At 46.6% G+C, this 23,177-nt stretch overlaps 1 protein-coding gene across 1 annotated transcript; it reads left to right on the top strand.

Moving 5' to 3' along the window:
• Nucleotides 1–167: 167 nt before the first annotated feature.
• Nucleotides 168–14,416, top strand: BMP3 (bone morphogenetic protein 3). Its single transcript, XM_040065733.2, has 3 exons — nucleotides 168–495; nucleotides 8,685–9,595; nucleotides 12,660–14,416. The coding sequence occupies exons 1-3, from the start codon at nucleotides 168–170 to the stop codon at nucleotides 12,849–12,851; spliced, it is 1,431 nt and encodes a 476-aa protein (XP_039921667.1). The 3' UTR covers nucleotides 12,852–14,416.
• Nucleotides 14,417–23,177: the final 8,761 nt, after the last annotated feature.

The following is a 23,177-nucleotide window of genomic DNA, read 5'->3' as shown; positions in this document are numbered from 1 at the left end:
CGCCTTTTTTTCTTTCCCCCCCCCCCCCCCCCCCCCCCCATTTCTTCTTTCCCCCTTTTTCCCTTCTCCAGAAGGAGGACTCCCCGTGCCCGCTTTCCGCGCAGTCCCGAGCGCGCCCGGCCGCGCCGAGGGGCCCCCGGCGCCGCTTGCCGGGACCGAGGGGCGGGATGGCGGCGTCGGCCCGCTGGGTGTTGTGCCTGTGCCTGGGATGGGGCTGCCTGTGCCTGGCTCTGGGGGACGCGCTGCGGCCGCGCCGGGTCGGGCTCCGGCGCCGGGCTGCGCCGGGGACCGTGCGGGCCGGTCGCACCCGGGCGGCCGCAGGTGACGACGGCCCGGGACAGCGGCGGCCCGGGCGACCGCCGGCGGCGGACAGAGTGGCGGAGCACATGCTGCGGCTCTACGAGCAGTACCGCGGCAGCCGGGACCCGCCGGCACCACCCGGGCCCTGGCTTCGCCGGGGCAACACGGTGCGCGGCTTCCGCCCGCTGCCGGCAGGTGAGTGCGCACCGTAGACGGGGGAAGAGGGGGAAACCCGTCGGGGCTGGGCTCGGCTCCTGGTGGGGAACGCTCGGCCGCGGGGCTGCTCCGTGCTCCTGAGCGGCGGCGTAGTGCCCGGAGAGCTCGGTGCAGGGAAGAAATGAGAGAATTAGACAAGTATCGCTTCCTGTGGGGGCTGTCGCGTTTTACGTTATGTCCTGTGCTTTTAAATATTGCCTTACCGCTTCTGCTCTGCTTCAAGGATCACTGTCATCATGATGGCTGAGTGCAATGCGAGGGAGGTGGAGTAATTAGCGGATCTTCTCCGGAGTCCCCTGTTAGTGGTGTTCTCCACGTTTAGCCTCTGTTGGAGCCAAGGGCTGATTTGCACGTGGCTGAGCCGTGACATGTTTTGGGGATCCTTCAGGCTGTCTTTAGTGTTCTCATGTTGACAAGTGGTGATAGTACTGACAATGAGAGGCAGGGGCAGATGAGTTCAGTTGAGGTACGACTTGAGTGTCGAAGACACTTCAACTTGGAATCTTTGACAGGGGCACTTAAATCACTGTGATTACACACCGGCATGCACAGCTAGATGGGTGAAAATGTAAAAACATTTTCCGTAAGGGAGGGGGATGTGTTTAACATGCCAGCATCTCAAAAGAACCGTATCCTAGCAGAAGGAGAAGCCACTGTCTGGGTGTTGCATCCCCTCCTTTTCCTCTTCTGCTTTTTGTGCATGTGAGCTCCACAAGGGCTAAACGGAATGGCCAGAACCCAGAGATGACCATCGCTGGAATATCCTTCCCTTCTCTACTGCACCCCAAAACCTTGCTGTGTGTGGGACAGCTGTCATGCCACACACAGAAGCCCCATTTGCCAGTCTCTTACTTTTCAGTACACAGGTGCTCTGACCCAGTGGCTTTTTCTTAGACAAGCATCTATCTAAAACTGAGAGCTCTCTGAGTTTCAGTGACTTGCTTCAAAGTCACTTCCCTGTCCCAGGAAAGAGAGATAGGTGGCAGGCTTCCTTGCTTCTCCAAAAGCAACAATGTATTTTATAAGGCAGATCTGTACAGAGACCAAATACAATGAGGAGTGAGTTGGCTTTGGTGTCTTAGGTTTCAACCCTGCAAGTATTTTTGTCCACAGGAGAGGCTTTAGAGGAGTAATTACCCAGGGTTTGGAGGATTGAGAGCCAGGACACCCCAGCTGCTGCTCTTACTGAAGAGTTCTCTTGTCTTTCTAATGTGACTTGTTCGCCGTGTTAAAGTCTCATGTCCATGACTGTTACTGAATTAAGCCCACCAAAAGAGGAGAGGATAGAATATTCACTACAGCCCCCCCTGCCCACAAAGGAGAGGTTGTTAATGATCCCAGCAGAGCAATATTTGCTCTGTTACGCATATCTGATTAAAGAAATTCTAAACCTAGAATGGCTTTGGTTGAAATTCCACCTCTGTGGTCTTTATGATTGTATTTGTACTCTCACTTGATGTTGAGTGGCAGCAGTCCTATAAACACATGGCTTGCTAATCCCTTTCCTCCTCCTCCAATACTTTCAGATCAAGTGCCAAAGCAATAAATTTGTTTTAAAAAAATTTGATACTTTAATAAGTATTTATGCAAAAGAATTAACCAGTTAGCTGTTGTCTTTCTCTTGCCAGTGGCAGCAGCAACAGCTTATTTTGTGTGGTTATTGATGGCAGAACAGTCTGTTTCCAGAAAGCCCTTATGTTTGGTGTTCCTCAGGGTGGTGGGTGCAGTGGAAAGGCTTTTTCTGACTGCTTCCTTGGGCCCAACTGCCTGACAAGGCCTGCAATGAAAATGGCACATCAGCAGTATTCACCTTTCAAGGTACTTTATCTCTAGATCCGCTGCTTTGACTGTTGCACTCCTTGGTTCCTAATTTCAGTCTCCCACAGGATTCCTGTTGTCCTTAATGGGACACATCAGTTCATTTAATATGTGTTGCTGTTACTCCTTCACATTTTGCCATTCCCTCTGCGAGCCCCATCAGGATTCAGCTTTTTGTCTGCTAGGAGCAGAAGTTCCCCAAGAATCCTCCTTTGTGTCCTCCACCTACAGCAAGAGATCTTGAAGCAAATCTTCAGTGGTTTCATTTGCAGTTTAACTTTGTAATTTAGTCTGACATTTTCAGGAGAGAAACTCTTCCTTTTCTGAAACACAGCCCTCAAATGTAGCTGTGAAACCTTTCTGTCCTTGCTTTTCCTCTGCAGGGGCTTCTGCTTCTTCTGCAGCACATGGGAAAGGCCTTTCCCAAATCCCCCAGGTAACCCAGCAGACAAATTTTGAGACCCTGGAGTGTTGTGTGATGAGACCAAAAGCTCGTAGACTTTGTTGAAACTCATCGCTGTTTCTAGTCAAAGAACCGAGGTGTCGCATGTGGCAGCTGTGGCCCTGTTACCAACAGCCACCAAAACCCAGCTAAGACTGACTAATCAAAACAAGCATCATACCTGTTAAAAGCAAGTTTCTTTCTGCAGCTCAGGTCTCTGAGGGGATGGGACCAGAGCTTCAGCCCCTTGTGGCACCTCTTTGAAGCCTCCATCCCACGCTGCCCTGAAATCTCGCATGCGCCAGACTTCACAGCTAGGCTGGAGGGTTGCTTGTTTGGGCTGGGGGTTTTGGCCATTGGTTTTGATGAATGTTCATACGATCATTCGGGTAAATTTGTTTCCTTATAATCTTGCTAAATTATCTGAGAGCATAATTGTTCAGCTTGAATCACTCAGAAGAAGGAATCTTTGCCTGTGACAAAGCTGAAAAGAAACCCCAGGTCTGAAATCCGTGAGGAGTGCAGTAAGAAGGTACATCTTTCACAGAATGTTTTGTTACACTTTAGCACCGTTCTCTCTCGTGGACTTAACTGCTCTAATTTGTTTCTCTGTATTTGAGTCAAGGGATGTTCAGCCTGTGATTTCTGTGGCAGCTCTTCTCATTATTGCAGGACATTTCTGGGATGACTCTGGTAGTCCTTGTGCTGCTTTAGACAGGTCTTTTGCAGTTCATTACCTGTGGGTACCACAGGAGTGGTTTTCCATCCGTTGTGGCTCTAACATTCGCATAGGGAGAAGGTCAGGTGATCTGTGAGCCACAATGGAACACTCAGGCAGTTTTGGCGAGGGAACTCTCAACCTGTGGTCCTGTCCATGCAGCAGTGTCTGGATGTGAGTGGTCTCTCCTCCTGAAAGACACCTGACCTCCGGCTGGCAGAAATCGGCTTACTTTCAGCACTGTCTCTAGAGGTGTGCTGCCCAAGCTCAGGATTTGGAGGTCAGATACAGCACAAAAAGATAAAAGAGAGTGGAAAGATAAAAGCCTTAAATGCAGATTAGGTTCGCTTCTGAAAACATTTTTAATCCTAGCATCACTTAAGTATCATGGCTTGCAAATGAGTCCTGACTGTAATTGGAAGGTCCTCCTAATGGTGTTATAGTAAAGCTATACAGTGAGAAATTACTTTAAACTCTTTTTTATTGGTTGAAGTTCAAGTAATTTCAGGAATTACACCTGCCCTTAGGCCAATTCTTGTGGTTTTAGAACTATGTTCTCCTCCCTTTCAAAAGGCCTTTCTTTCCTTTGTTGTGGTGCGAAGTGCCCATGAAAACAGGGGAAATGGAGCGTGCACAGGGAAAGCAGCACCTCACCTGCTGTCATCAGCCTGCAGAAACCAGTCCAGGCCAAATGCTGGCCCCTCTGAACACCAGTGGTATTAGGGTATTATTTGCAGCAAGAGTTTTAAAAATATTGCATTGGGAGACATTTTTTCCCCCTTCTGTGTGTTTCTTTGGTTTGGGTGGTGTGGTTTTTTTTTTGTTTTTTTTTTTCTGCACCTCTATAAATGCAATGCAAGCAATAACAAGCATCCTGGTAGTTTTTAGGAACTTGAAAAACATTAAGCTATGATTTGGGCAGATAGGCCCAAATCTGCAAGCCTCTGAGGCAAATGGGCAGGGTCTGTAGGTTTGGCCTCTCATGACCAGACCCAGGATATGAATTTTCTGGCTTCTGTCACTGTGTGTCTCACAGTGGTATCATGCACACGAGTGACCTGTGTACACAGTTCCCCGCTGGTCCATGTTTCTAGAACACATTGCTTCAGCATGAGAAGCTCTGGTGTCAAAGGACAGGCACAATTTGCTTTTCCCCCAGCCAGCCTGCTGCCACCAGCTGAAGTGCAATAAATTGTAGCTGTGAGGAAGAGTGAGGCTGGCTCTTCTCCTGCCCAGATTTGTGTCTGCTGTGGATGTACCCCCTTATCTTGTTTGGCTTGTGCTAGCTTTGAGCTAGATGTTGTGTTCAGTTTTCACACCTGCTGTGGTCGTCCTGCTTAAAATATATAGAAAAGAGATCAAGTGGCCACTGTGCAGCACATTGGTGCTGTGCAATGTGCAGATTTGTGGGGTTTGTTATCATGGAACCCTCATGTAAGTTATGTCCTCAGTATGCAGCGTTGCTGTTTCTACATAAGTTCTTTATTTGAGTGGCCGATAGCTTTAATCAGTGGTGAACTTGCTGCTGTTTTATATCAAGTTGCTGGCTTCTGTAATCTTACCTGCTTTGCTAAAAGAATTAGTAAAACCAATTTGGCACCAGATCCTATGCCCTTTCAAAAGGGAGAAACGCATCCTATCTTTTCCTTTTGCACAGAACACAAATGGGTAACTAGGAAGCAGCAGTGGAGTAAGAGGGAAGGTGGGAGAAAAGAGAAAATCTGGTTTCCAAATCTGTTTCTGTGCAGGAACTTGTTCCTGTTTCCAGCTCCGAGTGAACTTTTGTATCTGGGCTGTGAACTGATGAGAACAACGTTTTACACCGGAAACGCTCATACATTCTTAACTGGGCCCTGGCACAAGGGCAACTCTTTAATATCTCCTTTAAATGATGGCTAATGGTGACTGTATAACTACGCAGTCCTCATTATTGCATCCTTTTTCACCCATGGGATAGATTTGGCAGTCCATAAAAATGTCAGGGCATCCTCTATAAAGGTAAACACACCACATGTTAGTAGACTCGTTCCAGCTTATTAATGCCTGAAATCTCCCTTGTGACAGGAATCTATTTGTGCTGGCAATGTCGGTCTTGACAGACCTACTGCACTTCCTTAAAAATACTTTTTTAATGCCAGTCACAGGCTGTCCGTGCAGCTGTGGGTTGGTGCAGGGAGGTGAGGGAGCATGGGCCATGCCTCTAAGATCCAACAGGTACAGGCACTTCAGCTGTAGTGCCAGGAGCTGGGTTTGAGCTGTTAGTAAATAGCCTGGCATCTCTGGTACCCCGAAGAGAGAGTGCCAGTACAAGTGTAGAATAAGGCAGGCATTTCTGCTTTCGGTCTGAAGAGACTGCCCCTTCTTCTGGCCCCGTCCTGGAGAGCCCTGCTGTCATTTGTGCACGGGACTAGGAAGCAGGGCTATCCCGGCGCAAGCCTTGCCGCGGTGCTGCTGGGCTCTGGGTTTCGTTTGGGCAAGGGGCGAGTGCACAGGTGAGCACAGACGTGCCTGCGGGCCGCGGAGGCCGATAAACCCGCTGCCTGTCCATGTAACTGTATGTACCTTCCAAATGATAGCCGACATGCACGCACACAGTGCCGTGTCCTGCTTGTCGAGTGTCTGCCCAGCTCATGGCTGCCGCTTCAGCGCTCGATGCTCTGGAAGTGAGCAGTGCTAATGGGGCAGTGGTGCTGTGTCTTAGTTATTGCAATTCAAAAGAGCTCTGTCATGCAGAGTTTGGTCTTAAAAACTCCTCATCAGGCCGGCAGTAACATCTGGTGGAGGAGAGCAGAGGTTGCTGTTAAAATCTGGCCTCATGGTGTCTGAAAGGCAGCAGCATGTAGCTTGCTTCCTCATAATTTTCCTTTCCCTTTTTCTTCTTAAAACTTATTCTCTGGAATGGTTTCCAGCAGAAAAATGATCCAAAAGATAGAGTCATGTTTCAAAGAAATGAAATTTTCCTGAGCAAAAGATGTGTTTGTAGTTATTTTAAAGCTGGATCTTCCTTGGCATGTCTGTCGTTTTTAAGGGTAATTTTCTAGCCCGGGGAACACTTATTTCAGTGCAATGCTCATACTTGGGAGTCAGGTATTGGTGTCGCACAAGGGGTGTACTGGGCCCAGTACTCCCAAATTTTGATGGAACCCCAGATCATGCAGTTGGGTTTCTTGAGGCGGAATCTGGTGAATCCACAGATGTCTGTACTGCCCACTTGTCGAGCTGTTAATGGAACCCTAAAGGCTTTAATTCAATCCCTCCACCTTTCTCTCTCCCTGGGGAACCCAAGGGGGCATGCACTCCAACAGCCACTAGAAACTGTTTTTCGAGATGATTTTGCAGATGAAAGATCGGAGAACTCAGAGCTGCTGAAGTTTGGAGGTGGTTGTGTAGGAAAATAGCACCATCTACTGCAAGTGTTTCATCTTGGCATAGAGTTACAGGCCAGAAGTGGCTGCTAGAATTTAGCTTTCAACCAAAATTATAAACTCCTTCTGTGTCTGCCCCGTGCTGTCCAAAATTTCTTTATGAACAAAAGTAGCTTCTTTTGTCTTCCAATACAATATGCCAGTTTAGAACAGGCAGGACTTTTTAAGTGTCATTTGTAATAAAAGTTAAGATCAAAACCTGTCATTCAACATACAGCAATGATTTAAATATAAACTTCTTAAACAGGTGCTCATGAGACCATGAACTCTGGCTCCTAAGACTGATCTACTCAGTGCTCTGCCAAATTACATATTAACCATATTACATTAGTGGCTACAAACCAAGCAGAGGTCAGGTCCTCGTTGTATGCCTAGTATAAATGTAATCAAGAGCTGGTTTTGGCTTGAGTAATAAAAAGTGGGATGGATTTCCAGGTAAATCTAGTTCCCTAGGCATTTGTAATAGTGGTACATGAGTTTTCAGCACTTGGGAAGTTACCCATGTGCTCTGCTGTCAGATTAGGCTGAATGCGTAAACAAAGGTGTCTTCCTTAGATTATTTGGCCTTTCCACTGTTTTGGCCCCATTCCACTGAAGAAAACATTTAGGTTTTTTTTCCATAATTCCATGAAGCAGTGCATCTGCTAAGCTGGGGAGAAGGGTTCTCTTTTTCGAGTGGGACCGGTTCTTGCTTTTGTAACGTACTGATTGGAATATTATGACACAAAAATGTCCAGAAGAGGAGGAAGCTGCTTGGATTGTTGGGGTAGGGATGGGGCAGCACAGGGAGAGTACAGGCTTTTGCCACGCTTAGCTGAATGGCACTGGCCATTGTGATATTGCAGGCTGGAGGCACTGAATGTCACATAGAACATGAAATGGTCAAAGTGTGTTAAAGATGAGTACTGGAAATAATGTTTTCACTTGCCTGGGCAAGGGAGTTCCTACATTGTGTGGAGGGTGGGAGTGGTGTGGCTGATCATCTCTGTGCTTGTCATTGCTCGGACTAACCCTTTGGAGAGGCTTTTGACATGCCATGGTGTCCAAAATGCATTTAATTCTGCATGCCCTTGTTTCCCTAATGTGTCAGAAGGTTTCCAGCCCTTTGAGGGGGCTGCAGACCATACCTTAGCTATACTGTATTTGAGTTTTCCCTACCAACCTGGCTTTACAGCTTAACATTTGTATCTATATTTCTCCTGCTCTGAAGCACAAACATAACTGCAGCCCACAGAGAATTTTAAAAGAAAAATTAAACCTTCCTCTTGGGCCTCACTGTTGCACCTTCTGGGGGTTAGTTTCCCAGACCAGCCTGTGTTAGCAGCCTGTCCCTGGCTTTGGGCACGGTACCTGCAGTTAGCTACACTTGCTGGATTTCGCAGCTGTGCTTAGCACAGGCACATCCCAGGCATAAGGAGGGTTGTCCTTGGCTTATTTATCCCTGCACAGACACAAGAGGGTGTGCCACCCTGCAACACCTCAAATCTGGTTTTTGGATTGGCTTTCTTTGGGCTGCTGAGGATGCTCTAGTGCCATCTGCCTGCCTTCAGCTGTATTAGTAAATACCTTCTAACTCTGGCATGGAAATCGATGAACTGTCCTAGATGGAATGACAAAATGTACCCAGTGTAACTGATTGTGCTAGAGGGAAACTTCAGGCGTGATTAGTATCTAACTTACCCAAAAGGCTGTCAGAGCAGCCTGTGTCCCCTCTGGGTGACATTTTTAGATGTCCATATTCTTATCTGAGTTTTTCTTTTTCTAGGGACCCTCGAAGGCCAGGAGATGTACGTTTTTAACTTGACATCACTCACAGAGTCTGAAAATGTCTTGTCAGCTTCGGTGTATTATTATATTGGTGATCTGCTGCATGTGAAGTGGAACTGTTCCCAGTCCAGTGGCTGTTCTCATCACAGGCACAGGAAACCTGAAATTCAGATACGTCTTTCAGTTTGGACCTTTCCTTCAGAAGGGAATCCGACCCGGAGCTTGGGGCATTTCCTTATAAATGTCTCCTCTGCTTACCAGGATATCCTTTCCTGGCAGTGGAAAGATATCACTCAGCTCCTGCATGAAGCAAAGCAAAACAATGAACTGCTGATCAGTATTAAAATGGATCTGACCAGCCATCATCCCTGGGAAAGAGCATCTTCCTCCTATGAACCCTACATCCTGATTTATGCCAATGATTCTGCTATTTCAGAGCCAGAGAGTGTTGTCTCTACTTTGCAAGGACACCGTCAGCCTCTGGCGAAGGTCCTTCCCAAGCCAGAAAGCCACACGAGGAGCAGTGTCAATAATCGCCGGAGAAAACGCTCTGCGAACGTCATGTTGCCATTGCAGAACAACGAGCTCCCAGGAGCCAAGTACCAGTACAGTGAGGATGAGAGATGGGAGGGCAGAAAACCCTACAAGGCCTTCCAGCCGCAGCTAGCAGACAGGGCCAAGAGTAAGAAAAAGCAGAAGAAGAATCATCTCCAGAAGACCCAGACTCTCCAGTTTGATGAGCAAACTCTGAAGAAGGCGAGGAGGAAGCAGTGGAACAAGCCAAGGTATTGCACCCGGCGCTATCTCAAGGTGGATTTTGCAGACATTGGCTGGAGCGAGTGGATTATTTCCCCTAAGTCCTTTGATGCCTATTACTGCTCAGGAGAATGCCAATTCCCAATTCCAAAGGTATGGTCTCCTTTGGTTCTTTTTCACTGTCTGTTACCATCAACTGGGCATTTTGTTTCCCACATCAGTAAAAGGCAGCCAGCACCAGCATGCGTTTGGATCTAGGACCTACCTGGTACCTTCATCCCACTCAGCAATGGGCAATGGTTAGAACATATAGTTAAGAGATAAGCTTGCAAAGGTAATTAAAAAAACTTGACTTGCTATTAGTTTTTCATCCAGAACCAAATTTGCCATAAAACATTTCCTCAATAGTGCTTATGATGTGCGAATTTGTTATTAGCCTGTTTAACAAACAAAATACAACCCAGATCTGGAAAACTGTTTCGTAGGCAGCACTTGTTGTGCCCAAAAGGTGCCCAGAGCCCCACCACAGGCAGTTGGCATAACATACTCCAGGTGAGCCATGTACCATGGGAGGCAAGGCTGCCCTGAGGGCAGAGAGCTCCGGGCGACAACAGGGTCGAGTAAATCACTTCTGATTCCCTGTAACAAGAGGATCCAAAAGCAGCAGATCCAGGCCCACTGACTTTCAAAATATCCTCTGGCTGGTATGAGCTGGTTGCATGTGAGTAGCAGGCGAGGTAAGGGTGATGTGCTCCTAGCCCTGCAACCTAGATAGATGAACTGTGCTCCAAATGTTCAGGGTCATTCTTAGCAATATGTAACCCCTGGAGGTTGGTGAAACTAGAGAGTAGGACATGGGATTTGAGGCTGGCCTAAAATGAGGGGTATGCACAAGTAACATCTGTAGGAAACATCAGTAAAGGAAGGGCTCGGACTCTCTGCAGCGTTTCATTCCAGAGTCTTTATTCCTGCCACAGCGAAGCCAGAGCAGTTGGCTCCAAAGTGTATGTGGCATTTCAGTGGCTTAAGGAGCCAGGGGAGTCGCCCTTTGAAAATGATGGGTGGAAGAACTGTACCAAAAGGGATGGCACCCAGACAAAGCAAGCTGTGGAAGGCAGGGTCCTCTCCTCGGGAGGAGGAGGAGATGACTTGCCTACCTCCAACTGCAGAGGCAGGCTTTAAAGCTGGGCATCACGGGATCTGCTACTACTAAGACCGTGTTTACAGAAGGATACCCTGACCCTCAGGCAATAACAGACTAATCTGTGCCTGGAGGTACCTAATATTTGCTTGCTGAGGGTGAGCCCCTAGAGGGAACAACCTGTTGGGTAATTGAGAACAGATGTGCCCCACCCCTCACCTCCAGCTTTGCATGTTTTTTACCCATGCCCTGGTTCTAGTTAGCTAGTTTGACTGCTTGTCAAACCCACATGTGTTGGGAGTGTGACCTGGCGTAGGGCTTGTGGGCCAGGGAGGCGCTCTCCTGGTCAGGAATGAGCAGCTGCCATTGTGCACCCTGCTTGTAATGTGGTTGCAGTGACATTCCACAGGGCAGCCAGGCTCCTGAGGGCCGTGCAGCTTGGCAGGTGTGATCCAACTGCAGCTGGGCTCGCTCACGGGCTTGGCACTTTGGAGGCAGCTCAGCATTTTTACCTCCTGCTGTCCCTCTTGGCTTCCCCTGCTTCTCTCCTCCTCGGAGCAAACTCCTGCCTGCCTTCCATGGCCACGTGTTGGACGGAGCCTTGGTGGCCCACAAGCAGCAGCCTGACTCACTCCCTGTGCAGGGCACCGTGGCAGTTTAGTACTCCCAAGGGGATTTGGGGTTCCTGAAAAGCACGGGACTTTGGGTTTTGCTCCAGTCACGGGTAAATTCCCACTGGCTGAAGCTGGATATCCTCCCGGGTGCACCTGAAGGACAGGCGCAGTGTCCTCAGCATGTGCTGGAGTCAGTGAGGAGGATGTTCTCTGTTGTATGCTACCCAGTCAAACAGAGATACTTCATTTAGGACAGCATGTGTCCAGGCTGTTCCCCCAAAAGCCAAGGCCATGCTTGAAATCCATTCAGTGCTGCTTAGCCTGAAGTTGGTTTGGTGCAATTTAGCATTTTGGGGCAATGGATTCCATATCTGAAGGAGAGGGTTGTTACATGAGATGTTACATGGCATATCTGGAGTCCTGATTTTAGTTTTAGTGCTACTGGCTACAGGAAATAGGATATCAGTAGGTGTTCTACCTTTTGGCATGTGATCAGCAGGCTCAGGACAGCTGTTGGACCCCCAGTTATTTTGGGGAGAATGCTGCCCAGCAGTTGAGGGGCTGGGCACTACCACAGCATTCACTTCCCTTTGAAGACAGAAATGATACAGAAATCCAAGTTGTATGATAATCTAAAACGTGTTTTTAAATCCCTGGCTGTCACTGCTGAGGAGTATAGGTACTTTTGAATTCAAAACAAACTAGCAGAAATGTCTTTGATCAGCTTAGATGGAGACTTATTTCCTAATGTACTAATGTGCTGCACAAACGATATAAAGAGCTGGAATTCACAGTTATTCCTGCACTTTTTGCAGGTCCGTATCTTACCCTTAGGACTGATTTTTTTCCTCGAAACAAATCATCTCTCATTGCAGCAAAACTGCAAATTGAACATTTGGCCAAAATGACCTTGTTCTGTATATTTCCCTGTGACATGTGGTGCGGTACACACTGAACTGTTTTGATTCCCAGATTGTGTGTGTAAGAACAACTCTAAAAACCAAACCAAAAGTCCCAGGCTAAAAGCTGTGTCTTATGCATTTTTCATGCTCACCTATCTCTTGTACAAATACTTGGATCAGGAAGCATTTTAGGGTTCAGACTAAAACTTTGTGTTTTTCATTTCTCTGTGTTGGTTTTTAATTTTGATTTGTACTTTAATGGTTTCTGGTTTTGTGACCACGCAAGGCACATCACCTTGCTTTCTGTTTAGAGCAAACTCAAGCGTGTCCCTTTTTAAAAATTTAGGAAATTTTGTCCTTTGAAGTTTCTTCTCTGGAGGAAAATGTCACTTTAGCATGAGGTACAGCTGTCTTGGAGGCTCAATTCCTCAGCAGTGCCACAGATGTTCCAGCTAAGGAGTCTCAACAAGGCCCTTCAACAAAGCAATTTAATTGTAGAGTATGTAAATCCATGGCAATGTGGGTGCAGTAACATGTTCTGCCATGTCTTTCTCTTGCAGGCCATGAAGCCATCCAACCACGCCACCATCCAGAGCATTGTGAGAGCTGTTGGAGTTGTCCCTGGCATTCCCGAGCCTTGCTGTGTTCCTGACAAAATGTCTTCTCTTAGTATCTTATTCTTTGATGAAAACAAAAATGTGGTGCTGAAGGTGTACCCCAACATGACAGTGGAGTCCTGTGCGTGCAAATAACGCCTTGGGGGACCTTTGGCAATGCCAGGGGGATTTGGCAATAGCCTGGGTGCCGAGTGCTGCCACTCCCTTGCTGTTTGGGGAAGGGGGGGGAGGCAGGAGTCTCATCATACCTACTTTGTGTTTGCACTGCCAATGCATTTCCTTTGGACAAAAAAGAGAAAATGTAAAGAAATACAATCAATGAGAATGGGAACAGAATGGATTCCAAATAGCGATTCCAAGGAAAGTGAATACTTTCATTCATCTGTGATTTTGACTGAGACACAAGGCTTGGGAATGGGATCTGACTGTACCTGTTGAAAGTGAGAGGTGAAAGAAGAATGCAGATTTTTGAGACTGCCTAAAGGACATAGTGATCTATTTTTGTACCAGATTTTGGAAGCAGCACAAGCTGGTAATTCTTATCTCTGTTTTAATGGTGACTAATGGCAGGGGAGGTTAGAAATGTAATAGTCTTCATTTTAAAGCTAAGTTTCTTGCCTTAGTCTCAGTACAGCAAGGTGGCAAACCAAATCTGACATCCTGAAAGCTGTAGATAACCCTACTTGACCATGCATCTCCTTGGTACAAGGTTACGCACCTTGTATGCGAGTTCCTTTTCACTGATGTGTGCTCTGTAATTCAGCTCTTTGGAGCTTGGCAGCCCTGGGCAGAAGAGCTCAAAACAGGGCTACTGAGTGCATCACTGACTTCTGCTATGGAAACTCAGCAGGCCAGGGGTATGAAAATATCACGCTCAGTGAAGTGCCTGAATGACTTGTTCACCACGTGTTCTAGAACATACTTGCAAATAATCTGTGGGTTGTCTTCCTGCAAGGACACTGTAACCAGGTTGTGGAGTGGCCTCTTCCCCAGGTAACAAGCAACAGGACCAGAGGTCATAACCTCCAGCAGCCAGGGGAGGTTCAGGCTGGACATTAGGAAGAATTTTTTCATGGAAAAGATGGTCAGGCAGTGGTAAGGGCTGCCCAGTGAGGTGGTGGAGTGGCCCTCCATGGAGCTGTTCAGGAAAGGACTGGATGGGGCACACAGTGCTCTGATTTACCTAGCAAAGTGGTGATCTGTTCTTCCAGGCTCTGAGGTCCCTGAACTCATCAGCAGCAGAATGTCCTTCCTGGGGCAGGACTGGTCCCAACGGTAGGCACCCTCAGCTGAGGAGAGGCTTTTGTGTTTGCGATGGGTTGTTTAGTGGCTCCTTTTCCCTTGTAAAACCAGCATTTTTAAATGATTTCTGGTGAAAGGCTTATCTGTGTACAGACTGTCAATTTTAAAAAATTAAAATCACCCCCAAAAGAAAAGTTATTTTGTATATGGAAAGAAACTCTTACAGATGCTTCTAATTTATTTTATATCTGTGGCCCTCCTAATATATCCTTCTTTATCTCAGCACTCTTTAAACCATGCAGTTTTCTCTGTCAGGGCAAAGATGAACTGCCAGGACTGTAGGGGAGCTCCAAAGGACAGGTGCATCCATAGTGTGAAGGGCATGTTTTACAGCTGATAGATAAGCTTGTCTGATCTGTATTGTTTTCCTTCAGTAATACAGACGTTCTGCTCGGAACTCTGGAGAAATGTAAAATAAAATTACTTTAACCTGAAAATCCACATTCTCCTGTGTGGCACTCAGATGTTTGCAAGACCATTAAAGATTTCCCAGTGTTTGTAGCAGCTCTGGCACCAGTCCAGTGCTCGTGCCCACCTTTTGTCACATGGCACTGAAGGGCAAAGCGCAGTGTTGTGGAACGGACAAGTGCCCGACACGTCACGCGGTGCTTCCAGGCGGGACACAGCGGGCAGTGTGGCACACGCACCGGTCTCACACACACGGTGCTGTTGCTCTGTGGGTGATGCCCAGCGGGGCAGGCCCAGCTGTGTGGGGCAGCTGGGAGCGGCTCGGGAGCGCCACACGCGGGCCCCGGCTGCGGCAGTGGCGGCCGAGGGTTGCGGTGACCATGGAGGAGGGTGGGAGTTGCTGTGGCTGCAGCGAGGTTGAAGGTGAGTGGAGAACAGCAGGTCCTGGGAAAAGCCCTGAGGAGGGCGGCAGTGCCTGCGGGAGGCAGCCCCGGAGCAGGGCCAGGCGACAGGGGCTGTGCGGGGTGCGGGCTGTTCTGGTGCGGGCATGGAGCTGGGGAGGAGCTGTGGGGCTGGGGCTGCCTGGCAGAGCCTTTCCTGGGAAACAAAATGTGGAATTTCTCCCAGCTCGGCCCTGTAGCGAGGGCCAGCACAGCAGAGAGGAGCAGCACTTGAGCAGGTGGGCAGTGCTGGGGCACAGGGAAGATGCAGTTGCGGCTGGAGGCAGAGCTTGCAGCTTTCTTCCATTTAAACGAAAGCAGGGACAGAGGTGGTATAAAAGCACTGCAGGTGCTTGGGCAGGTGAGCCAGGACTCAGGAGAGCGAGTTGCTTTCCTGAGCTACTGAAGTTCTACTTGCCTCTCTCAGGAGGAGTTGTGAGAAGTTTCCCGTTTAGAGTTGGGCTCCAAAAAGAAGGAACCTGACACCTGCTTCTTCTGATAAATCCGTAAGTATTGGAGGCCGTATGAAGCTCACTGCTGTAAGCACCCAGTAACTCCCATGGATATTTCGACTGTTGAAAATGGCAACTTTTATTTCCTCTGTGCACAAACAATTTGGCTGTCCCATGCAGAATTCACTGAAGCTGGGAATTGCAATCCAGAGCATCTTCAGGCTCCTAGTCCTCAGGGCTGTGGTGTTTGGTGTGCAGAAAACATCCCAGGCTGCCTGACTTGGGTTTGGATGTGCGTTTCCGCAGTTCCTCAGAGTGGGAAAAGGCCAAGAGGGTGGTGCAAAGGACTTTCTCCCAGGCCTGGGCATCCTCAAGACACCTCAAGGTTGGTTTATAAATGTTTGTTGTCTTTTGTTTCCCAGCCCAAGGCTAAGCTGGAGAAAAGGTGGAGAGAGTGGCCAGTGGGAAGACAAGGCTTGTGCCACAAACCATTAGCAAATAGCTGGCAACTTTTTTAATCCTTGAGGAAGAACTACCCAGTGATATCTTTGTAAATGCTCTTGTCTGTTGATAATTGGAACTGAAAAGGCAAATTGTAGGGCACCTCCTGGATGAAGTGGAATGTTGAAAAAACAATCTTTTAAATTGATCATTACAAGTGGCCAATCTCTCAGGATCATTGAAAGAGAGGCCAGTCCGAGTTATAGTGGTTCTATTTCCTCAATGACCTCCTTAATTCTTCTGAGGTCATGAAGTAATCTCCAAGAATTAGTTTTCTTGTGAATGATAAACCCTGGAGAATTCCAGGGAGTGTTTGTTGGCTTGATGTGACCTTTCTGCAATTGTTCCTCTACTAATTTTTTGAGAGCACTCAGTTTCTTTTCTTCTAGGGGCCACTGGTCCGTCTAGACAGAATTATTTGTTTTCCAGGTCAACTTTAGAGTGGCAAGTGTGTCCATGACCCCAATTGCTCCCCACTGTAACAACAGGTCTCTTCCCCACATGTGATGGGTTTCTGCACAATGAAGAGATGAATAGCTGCTGTTTTCCCTTCTGGCCCTGTAATGATAATCATCCTTGTATGTATTCACTTTGCAAGCACAACCTGGCTCCTCCAATTCCTGTGAGAGAGTTTAAAGATGTTATCAACTTCCAATCTCTAGGCCAAAACACATGATAAATAACTATGACATCTGTGCCAGTGTCCAACATGCCTGTAATTGTTTTGTTATTGTATGTCAAGTTGCAGGTTATCTGTGGTCTATCGCAGCTATTGTGCTTTATTCAAAAAATATCGGTCTCCATGTCACCGCCTTCAGGCAACACCTGCTGACCTTCTGTTGATGTGACTTGCTCTGTTGTGTGGGCAGGTAAAGCAGCAGCCTTGGCTATTGGAGTGTTTTCCGGAATTACCAATGGAGGACGCAAAGCCTGAGTTAAAACTGTTACCTCTTCATTACAATTTGCTGAAACAATGGATGGATAAACTGTAAGTCCAAGAATGCTACTTCTGGCTTTGCCTATAATCAAAAATTCTTGCCTTTTCCACGATGTTCCAGTAACCCGTGTGAGTACTACTGCATGACTTTCGTTCACGAAATATATTAATTTGGAAGCTGCCAGTTTGCATTGTGCCCCTGGGGGTAATAATTCTGGGTCACTGAGGAAGTGGCTGATGATTTTGTGGATGGGATCTGATTGAGGTTCCCCCTATATTCTGCCCTTGAAAAGATTCCGAGTTGTTGAGCTGCCACTACTTGTGTTGTCATGCAGCGGTGCTGTACGCTCCTTTTGGAATTTCCCAGCAGGTGTTTTCTGTCCATATCTAGTTTGGGGTGGCATTGATTCGCACAATGTCCCTCTTTCTTGCCTCTAGGGTAGCGATTTAGTGATTTTGTGTTCTCTGCAGGGTCTGGGCAGTATCTTGTTACATGTCCAGGCTTCCCACACCTGTAACATGATCTGGTGATCCCTGCCAGCAATACTGCCATGGAATCATTCTGTTGAAGAACTGCATAAAGAGCAGTGAGGGCTGTCACATGCCTTTGGTCTGCTGCTTCATCACAAGCCGCGAAAGCTCTTTCAAGCTTCTCTCTTAATGTGTCTGCTTGTATCATTGCAATGTATTGCCGGGTACCTATTTTACTGCAAGCTTCTATCATTTGAGGCAAGGTTCGCTGTGAATCAGGTAAAGCTTTAATTACTCATTTGCATTCCTCATTGGCAATAGCAAAGGCAAGGCTTTGAAGCAGGTGAGGATGTGCCAAGTCATCATTGCATTGCCTTTCTATTGCTTGTGTAAGGTGGTCTATGAATGAAGTAAGTGGCTCTGATATCCCCTGCCATACTTCTGTGTATATGCCCTCCAGTCTTCCTGCTGATTGAATTTGCAGGATTGCTTTTTGAGCTGCATCTTTAATATCAGCAAGCAGTGCTTGAGGCAGATCAGCTATTTGGTCTTCCGGTCCCTTGTGTGGGTGATCTGCAGCCAAATGAGCCATTGTGAGAGCAGCAGTTAGACCTCTGGCATCATTCTCTAATAATTTAGTAAGAAGTCTTTGCCATTTTACGTCCCATAGAATGAATCTGTTAAAATCATAGAGGCAATGTATCTACAGTCATATGGTACTAAATCATAATTATTGTACATGCCCTTCAATAATTGTTTGAAATACAGAGAACCCGAGCCGTTGTCTTTAATTGCTTTTCTTAAATACTTAATTTCATCATGTGTCATAGGCTCCCATCTGGGATTCGCATCCTCTCTGCCACATCTGACTGGCATGGCTACAAGCTGTTCTTTGGCCATATTGAAATCTCCTTCTTTCAATGCTTTCCTCCTTGCTTCTGCCCTATCTATTGATTTTAAGCTGTTCCCTGGGAAATCCCTTGGTCTAAAATTCGAGGAGTCTCTTGGATCAGGAGGAAATGCGTTTGGTTTCCTTTCTGGATCTGGTGCACCTGCGTCCAGCAGATCTGTCCCTTCTCCCGGCGTAGAATCATTCTCTCGCTTTCTTATGTTGCTGTATGGGCGTGGGCATGCGTGCGCTGTGTAGGGGCCGCCATCTTGTTGTACGGGCACGCGTGCTCCCTGAAGGGAGTCACCATCTTGTTGTACGGGCACGCATGCTTCCTGAAGGGAGTCACCATCTTGTTGTACGGGCACGCGTGCTTCCTGAAGGGAGTCACCATATTGTTGTACGGGCACGCATGCTTCCTGAAGGGAGTCGCCATCTTGTTGTACGGGCACGCGTGCTTCCTGAAGGGAGTCACCATCTTGTTGTATGGGCACGCGTGCTTCCTGAAGGAAGCGGCCATCTTGTTGTATGGGCACGCATGCTTCCTGAAGGGAGCCGCCATCTTGTTGTACGGGCACGCATGCTCCCTGAAGGGAGTCGCCATCTTGTTGTACGGGCATGCATGCTCCCTGAAGGGAGTCGCCATCTTGTTGTACGGGCACGCATGCCTTCTGAAGGGAGTCGCCATCTTGTTGTACGGGCACGCGTGCTTCCTGAAGGGAGTCACCATATTGTTGTACGGGCACGCGTGCTTCCTGAAGGGAGTCGCCATCTTGTTGTACGGGCACGCGTGCTTCCTGAAGGGAGTCACCATATTGTTGTACGGGCACGCATGCTTCCTGAAGGGAGTCGCCATCTTGTTGTACGGGCACGCGTGCTTCCTGAAGGGAGCGGCCATCTTGTTGTATGGGCACGCATGCTCCCTGAAGGGAGTCGCCATCTTGTTGCACAAATGGCTCTGCCGTACGTGCGTAGTGTCGCTGCAGGGAACTGCCCCATCCTCCGCCATGTTCACATTCCATGCGGTCGGGGGAGCCATTCGCGAATGCGGAGAGGGCTGAGATAGTAGTTTCAGGTAGTACGAAGGACTTACATGCTAGTAGGACTTACATTTCGTAGTGAAACCCCCCCATCTTACTGATGTCAGTATCTCCTTGATTCATGTCTGCTTGAATGAGTTGAGTCATTCTGAACATATGCTACTTGAGTTCATTTAATCTGCATTTACAGAAGTCAATGAGTGTTCTGGAGAGACTTAAAGATGTGTCTGCCACAAGCAGTGATATGACTGGTTAACAGCAGGTTGGCCCTTTTTGATAAGCAAAAAGGAATCGAGTTTCTTTTAAAAAGGAGAGGAATTTTACAGTATATTAGGCTAAGACAATTTTGAGAGGGTCTACGAAAGCATCAGTGTTCTCTGAAAAGTGGATTTACTTCTCTTTTAACTTTTAGGATAAATGATAGTGTAGATTGTACAGATTGATTATTTGTGGGTCAATAAAGAAAAGAGTGAGTGACAAAGATTTGAAGCAAGTCTGTATGTTTCCAAATACTAGATTTGGTTGTTGATTCCTTGATTTAGGTAACATTTAATCAAGAGGAAATTAGCTACATGTGACTTTTGCAAGCTATTGGTTACGGAAGGCTAGACATTATTCCAGTTAAGCTTCAAGTAACAGGACTCAAAACTTTTCTTGATCAGAATTTCAGAAGAAGTTTGTTTAACTTTGGCAGCACAAGCTCAACTTCAGATGCTACACCCCCACTAACTCTGAAGAACTGTATGTTTAGAGAGTAATCTCTGAGGAGACCTTTAGAAACTCAGTGTTCGCGTGTTGGCTTTACCTTACTTGAGCAAAGTCACATTCCAAGAAAGGGTGCAAGGGCTCGTCATGACTCTTTCATTTTTGAACCCGCAGTATTAAACGCCCCAATGAACCACAGACTTTGCATGGGTACAGACAAAGAAAATAGTTTAAAAATCATGTTAGGGTGGGAAAAAATCTTTACATCTATTTCTTACCCCAAGCAACTGGAAGTTTTGCTGTTGAAAACAAAGAAGTTGAAACATTACATCCATGTCCACTGGATGTCTGGATAAAATTGAGAGTGCAGTTAGCAAAACATCTGTGTTTTCTGCCAAATTAAAAAACCTGAACTGAGAAAGCTGTAAACACCATGGTGCCATTCTTTTCCTTTTAACCCCCTAATAGGTCGCATTCTACCCACGTACAGTGTTGCCAGCAGTAACTTGATGTTGAGATGTATTTCAGAGATAGCATTAAAACAAAGTAGACATTTTGTTTTGTAACTCTCCAAACCTTATTGTTCATTAACAAAAAAACACATGAAGAGAAAATATACCAAAATTATTTTAATAGAAAATCTTTACCCCTTAGAAAAACAGGCTAAGTTAATTCTGGAAGACATAAAATGGAAGGTAGGGCTAAAAATTACATTAAAAGTCCTGATTTGTGTTTTATATGTTTAGGTCTAAAAGCTGCAGAAGTGTCCTCCCTACCATCATCCATAATTTTGGATGCAAAGGAAATAATAAATCACATTGCAAAACAAATTTTGGTATGTAGCAGAAAATGATAATGCTGTATTTCACAGATTTTATACAACTCAAATGTATTTTTGGTTTCTGAAATGTCACCAGATAAGCACTGCTTGTGTTGTTAATGAAAACAGAATTAAACTTTGTATTTCTGGAACCAGTTCTGAAAGATTATACTGAAGGTCACTGTTAGCTGACAATACAGAATGGTCCTTGGGGTAAAGGAGTATTGGATGTAATGTTGGTATGCAAACCAAAAATTGTGAGATCTAAAAACAGGCTGACAAATAGCTAATGTGGTATTTTTTATAATAGAACATAATTTAGTTCATATTTTAATGTATTATATTTTTAAGAACAGCACAGGCAGAAAAGCACTCCTGAGATGATGAAACAGAGAGCTGCATACCAGTTAGCAATGAGATGGGTTCAGACTGCCAGAAATTCTCGACTGGACTCTGACAGTTTGCGTGTATATTTGAAAGCCCAGAAGAAAAGGTATGAAGCCAATTGTCCTACACCCAGAAAAAATTATGAGCAACAGTAATGTCTAATATAGGCTGTTGTTCTAATTTTTATGACTGCAAGATGATTCTGGTTTTTCCCACAGTATTAGTACAGACTTTTCACAGGTTATTTTTAATATATTTTTAATTCTCTAGTCTAAATTACACTCAGTAATGGAAGACCATATCCTTTATGGGTTCTTCCCCCCCACTCCCCCAGTATACCTGGAATAAAAGTATTTGCCCTCTATGAGGAACACAATTCTTTTTGACAATAATATGTATCACTGTCATCATTTTAGAGCAGTGCTGAGAGGAGAGGGAAGCACTGGGGCAGAGTACTAAGGAACTCAGAATTTCATGTGTGACACAAAAGAAAGCTCAGATTACAAAAAGGGAAAGTGTGCCCAAATTACCTCAAAGCAGTTTTGCTGTCTGTTCTTGTTCAATTGTGTCTTGTGAAAATGAGGCTATTTTATTAATTGTGCTGTGCTAAACATGTCTCACTTCTCACAATGCCAGGAAACAGATGATACTAAAACTTGAAGGAATTTGAATGTGTGAAAACAAGCTGTTCTCTCTTCTCCAGAGCAAGGTGTTTGATGCTTGTTGGTGGTAAAGGTTCTGGGTTTTCTCATACTCCTCTTGCTTAGTCTCAAAGTCACTGTAGGATTTCCAAAGAACATGCAACTGAGCAGCCTCTCATCATGTTCATTCTGATCTCAGGGAGATAGCCCAGGAAGGGAAGAGAACGGATCAAGGTGAAATCTCCCTGAGAAAAAGGTTTGGAGATCAGTGTGTTCACTGGCAGCATGGGCTGGGATTAGGGCTGAGCAGCACCAAAGCTGGAGCACATCCTGTGTTCAGCTTTCACCTCATGTTTTACCAGGGGCTTTATGGCCTTGTCAAGAGACAGATGTTAATTAAAGAGTCCCAGGCCAAGCTGTGGCAGTAACTGGTTCTGTTCGAGCTGGTGGTTTTTTGACACGCTTATCAGCCAGTCTCTGATAAGTCCTGGGGTTTCTTCCTGTTTTTCTTTCAGCTTTACATCCAACTTTCCACCCCTTCTCTCTGTCCAGTGTGTCTTTTGTATTCCTTTCTTGTCCTGTGTGCTCCCCATCCCATTCCCTTTCACTGCTTCATTCTCTCTTGTTCTTGTTTTTCTTTTATGAAATAAATATGCAATATTCATTTAATAAATATTACTCAATCCCTCTCGCTGTTCTGTCCTACTTTTACTCTCTCTATGACTCACTCCCTGCGCACATCTTTATTTCTCCTTCTTTCTTCCTCTCCCTTTTCCTTTGTCCTGCACTGTGACTGTATTTCTTTGTCCCTCTCGCTGTCCTTTTTGCCTGTACCTGTCTGCATCTGCCACCCAGTCCTTTGCCCTCATTGTACCCTTCTCTTGGTAAGCTGCTGGCCGTGCCTCTCTGTCTCCATCCCTCTGCTGCACCTTGCCTGCCTTCCCTCCACAGGCATGTGCCGTGGTCATTGCCTCTCTCTGTCCTTGTTTCCCTCTTTGTATCCCTCTGTCCTTGCTGTGTGTTTGGCACTCTGTCTTTTTCTCCGTCCTTCTCCATGCCTCACTCGTGTTCTTTTTTTTTTTTTATTCCTCATTGCTCTTTGGTGTTCCACATGTCAGTGTTTCTCACTGGATCCTTGTGTCCCGTTCCCTGTCCCTGTTCTTATTGTGTCCCTCTCTGTCATGCTGCCCATCCTGCGGGTTTGGTTGGGTTTTGGTTTGTTTGTTCAGTTGGTTTTGGCTTTTTTTTTTCCAATTTCATCCTGCATCCCGTTCTTCCTTTTCTTACTTTGTCCTCTCTGCTGCCAGTCTCTCTTTCTGCCTCTCGTCATCTGTCCCTGGTGCTCCCATCCCAGTACCGGATGTGTCCATGGGGCAGATCGGGATGCCGGTGCTGCAGCTTTGTAGGGGCAGCAGCAGCGTCGTAGGGAAGGGAGGGAGCCGCCTGTTGTCATCAGCCCGAGAGCAGG

Source organism: Hirundo rustica, chromosome 5 (genome assembly GCF_015227805.2).
Source record: "Hirundo rustica isolate bHirRus1 chromosome 5, bHirRus1.pri.v3, whole genome shotgun sequence".
NCBI lineage: Eukaryota > Metazoa > Chordata > Aves > Passeriformes > Hirundinidae > Hirundo > Hirundo rustica.
The sequence above is the reverse complement of the archived record's forward strand: the minus strand, read 5'-3'. Positions and strand labels throughout refer to the sequence as shown.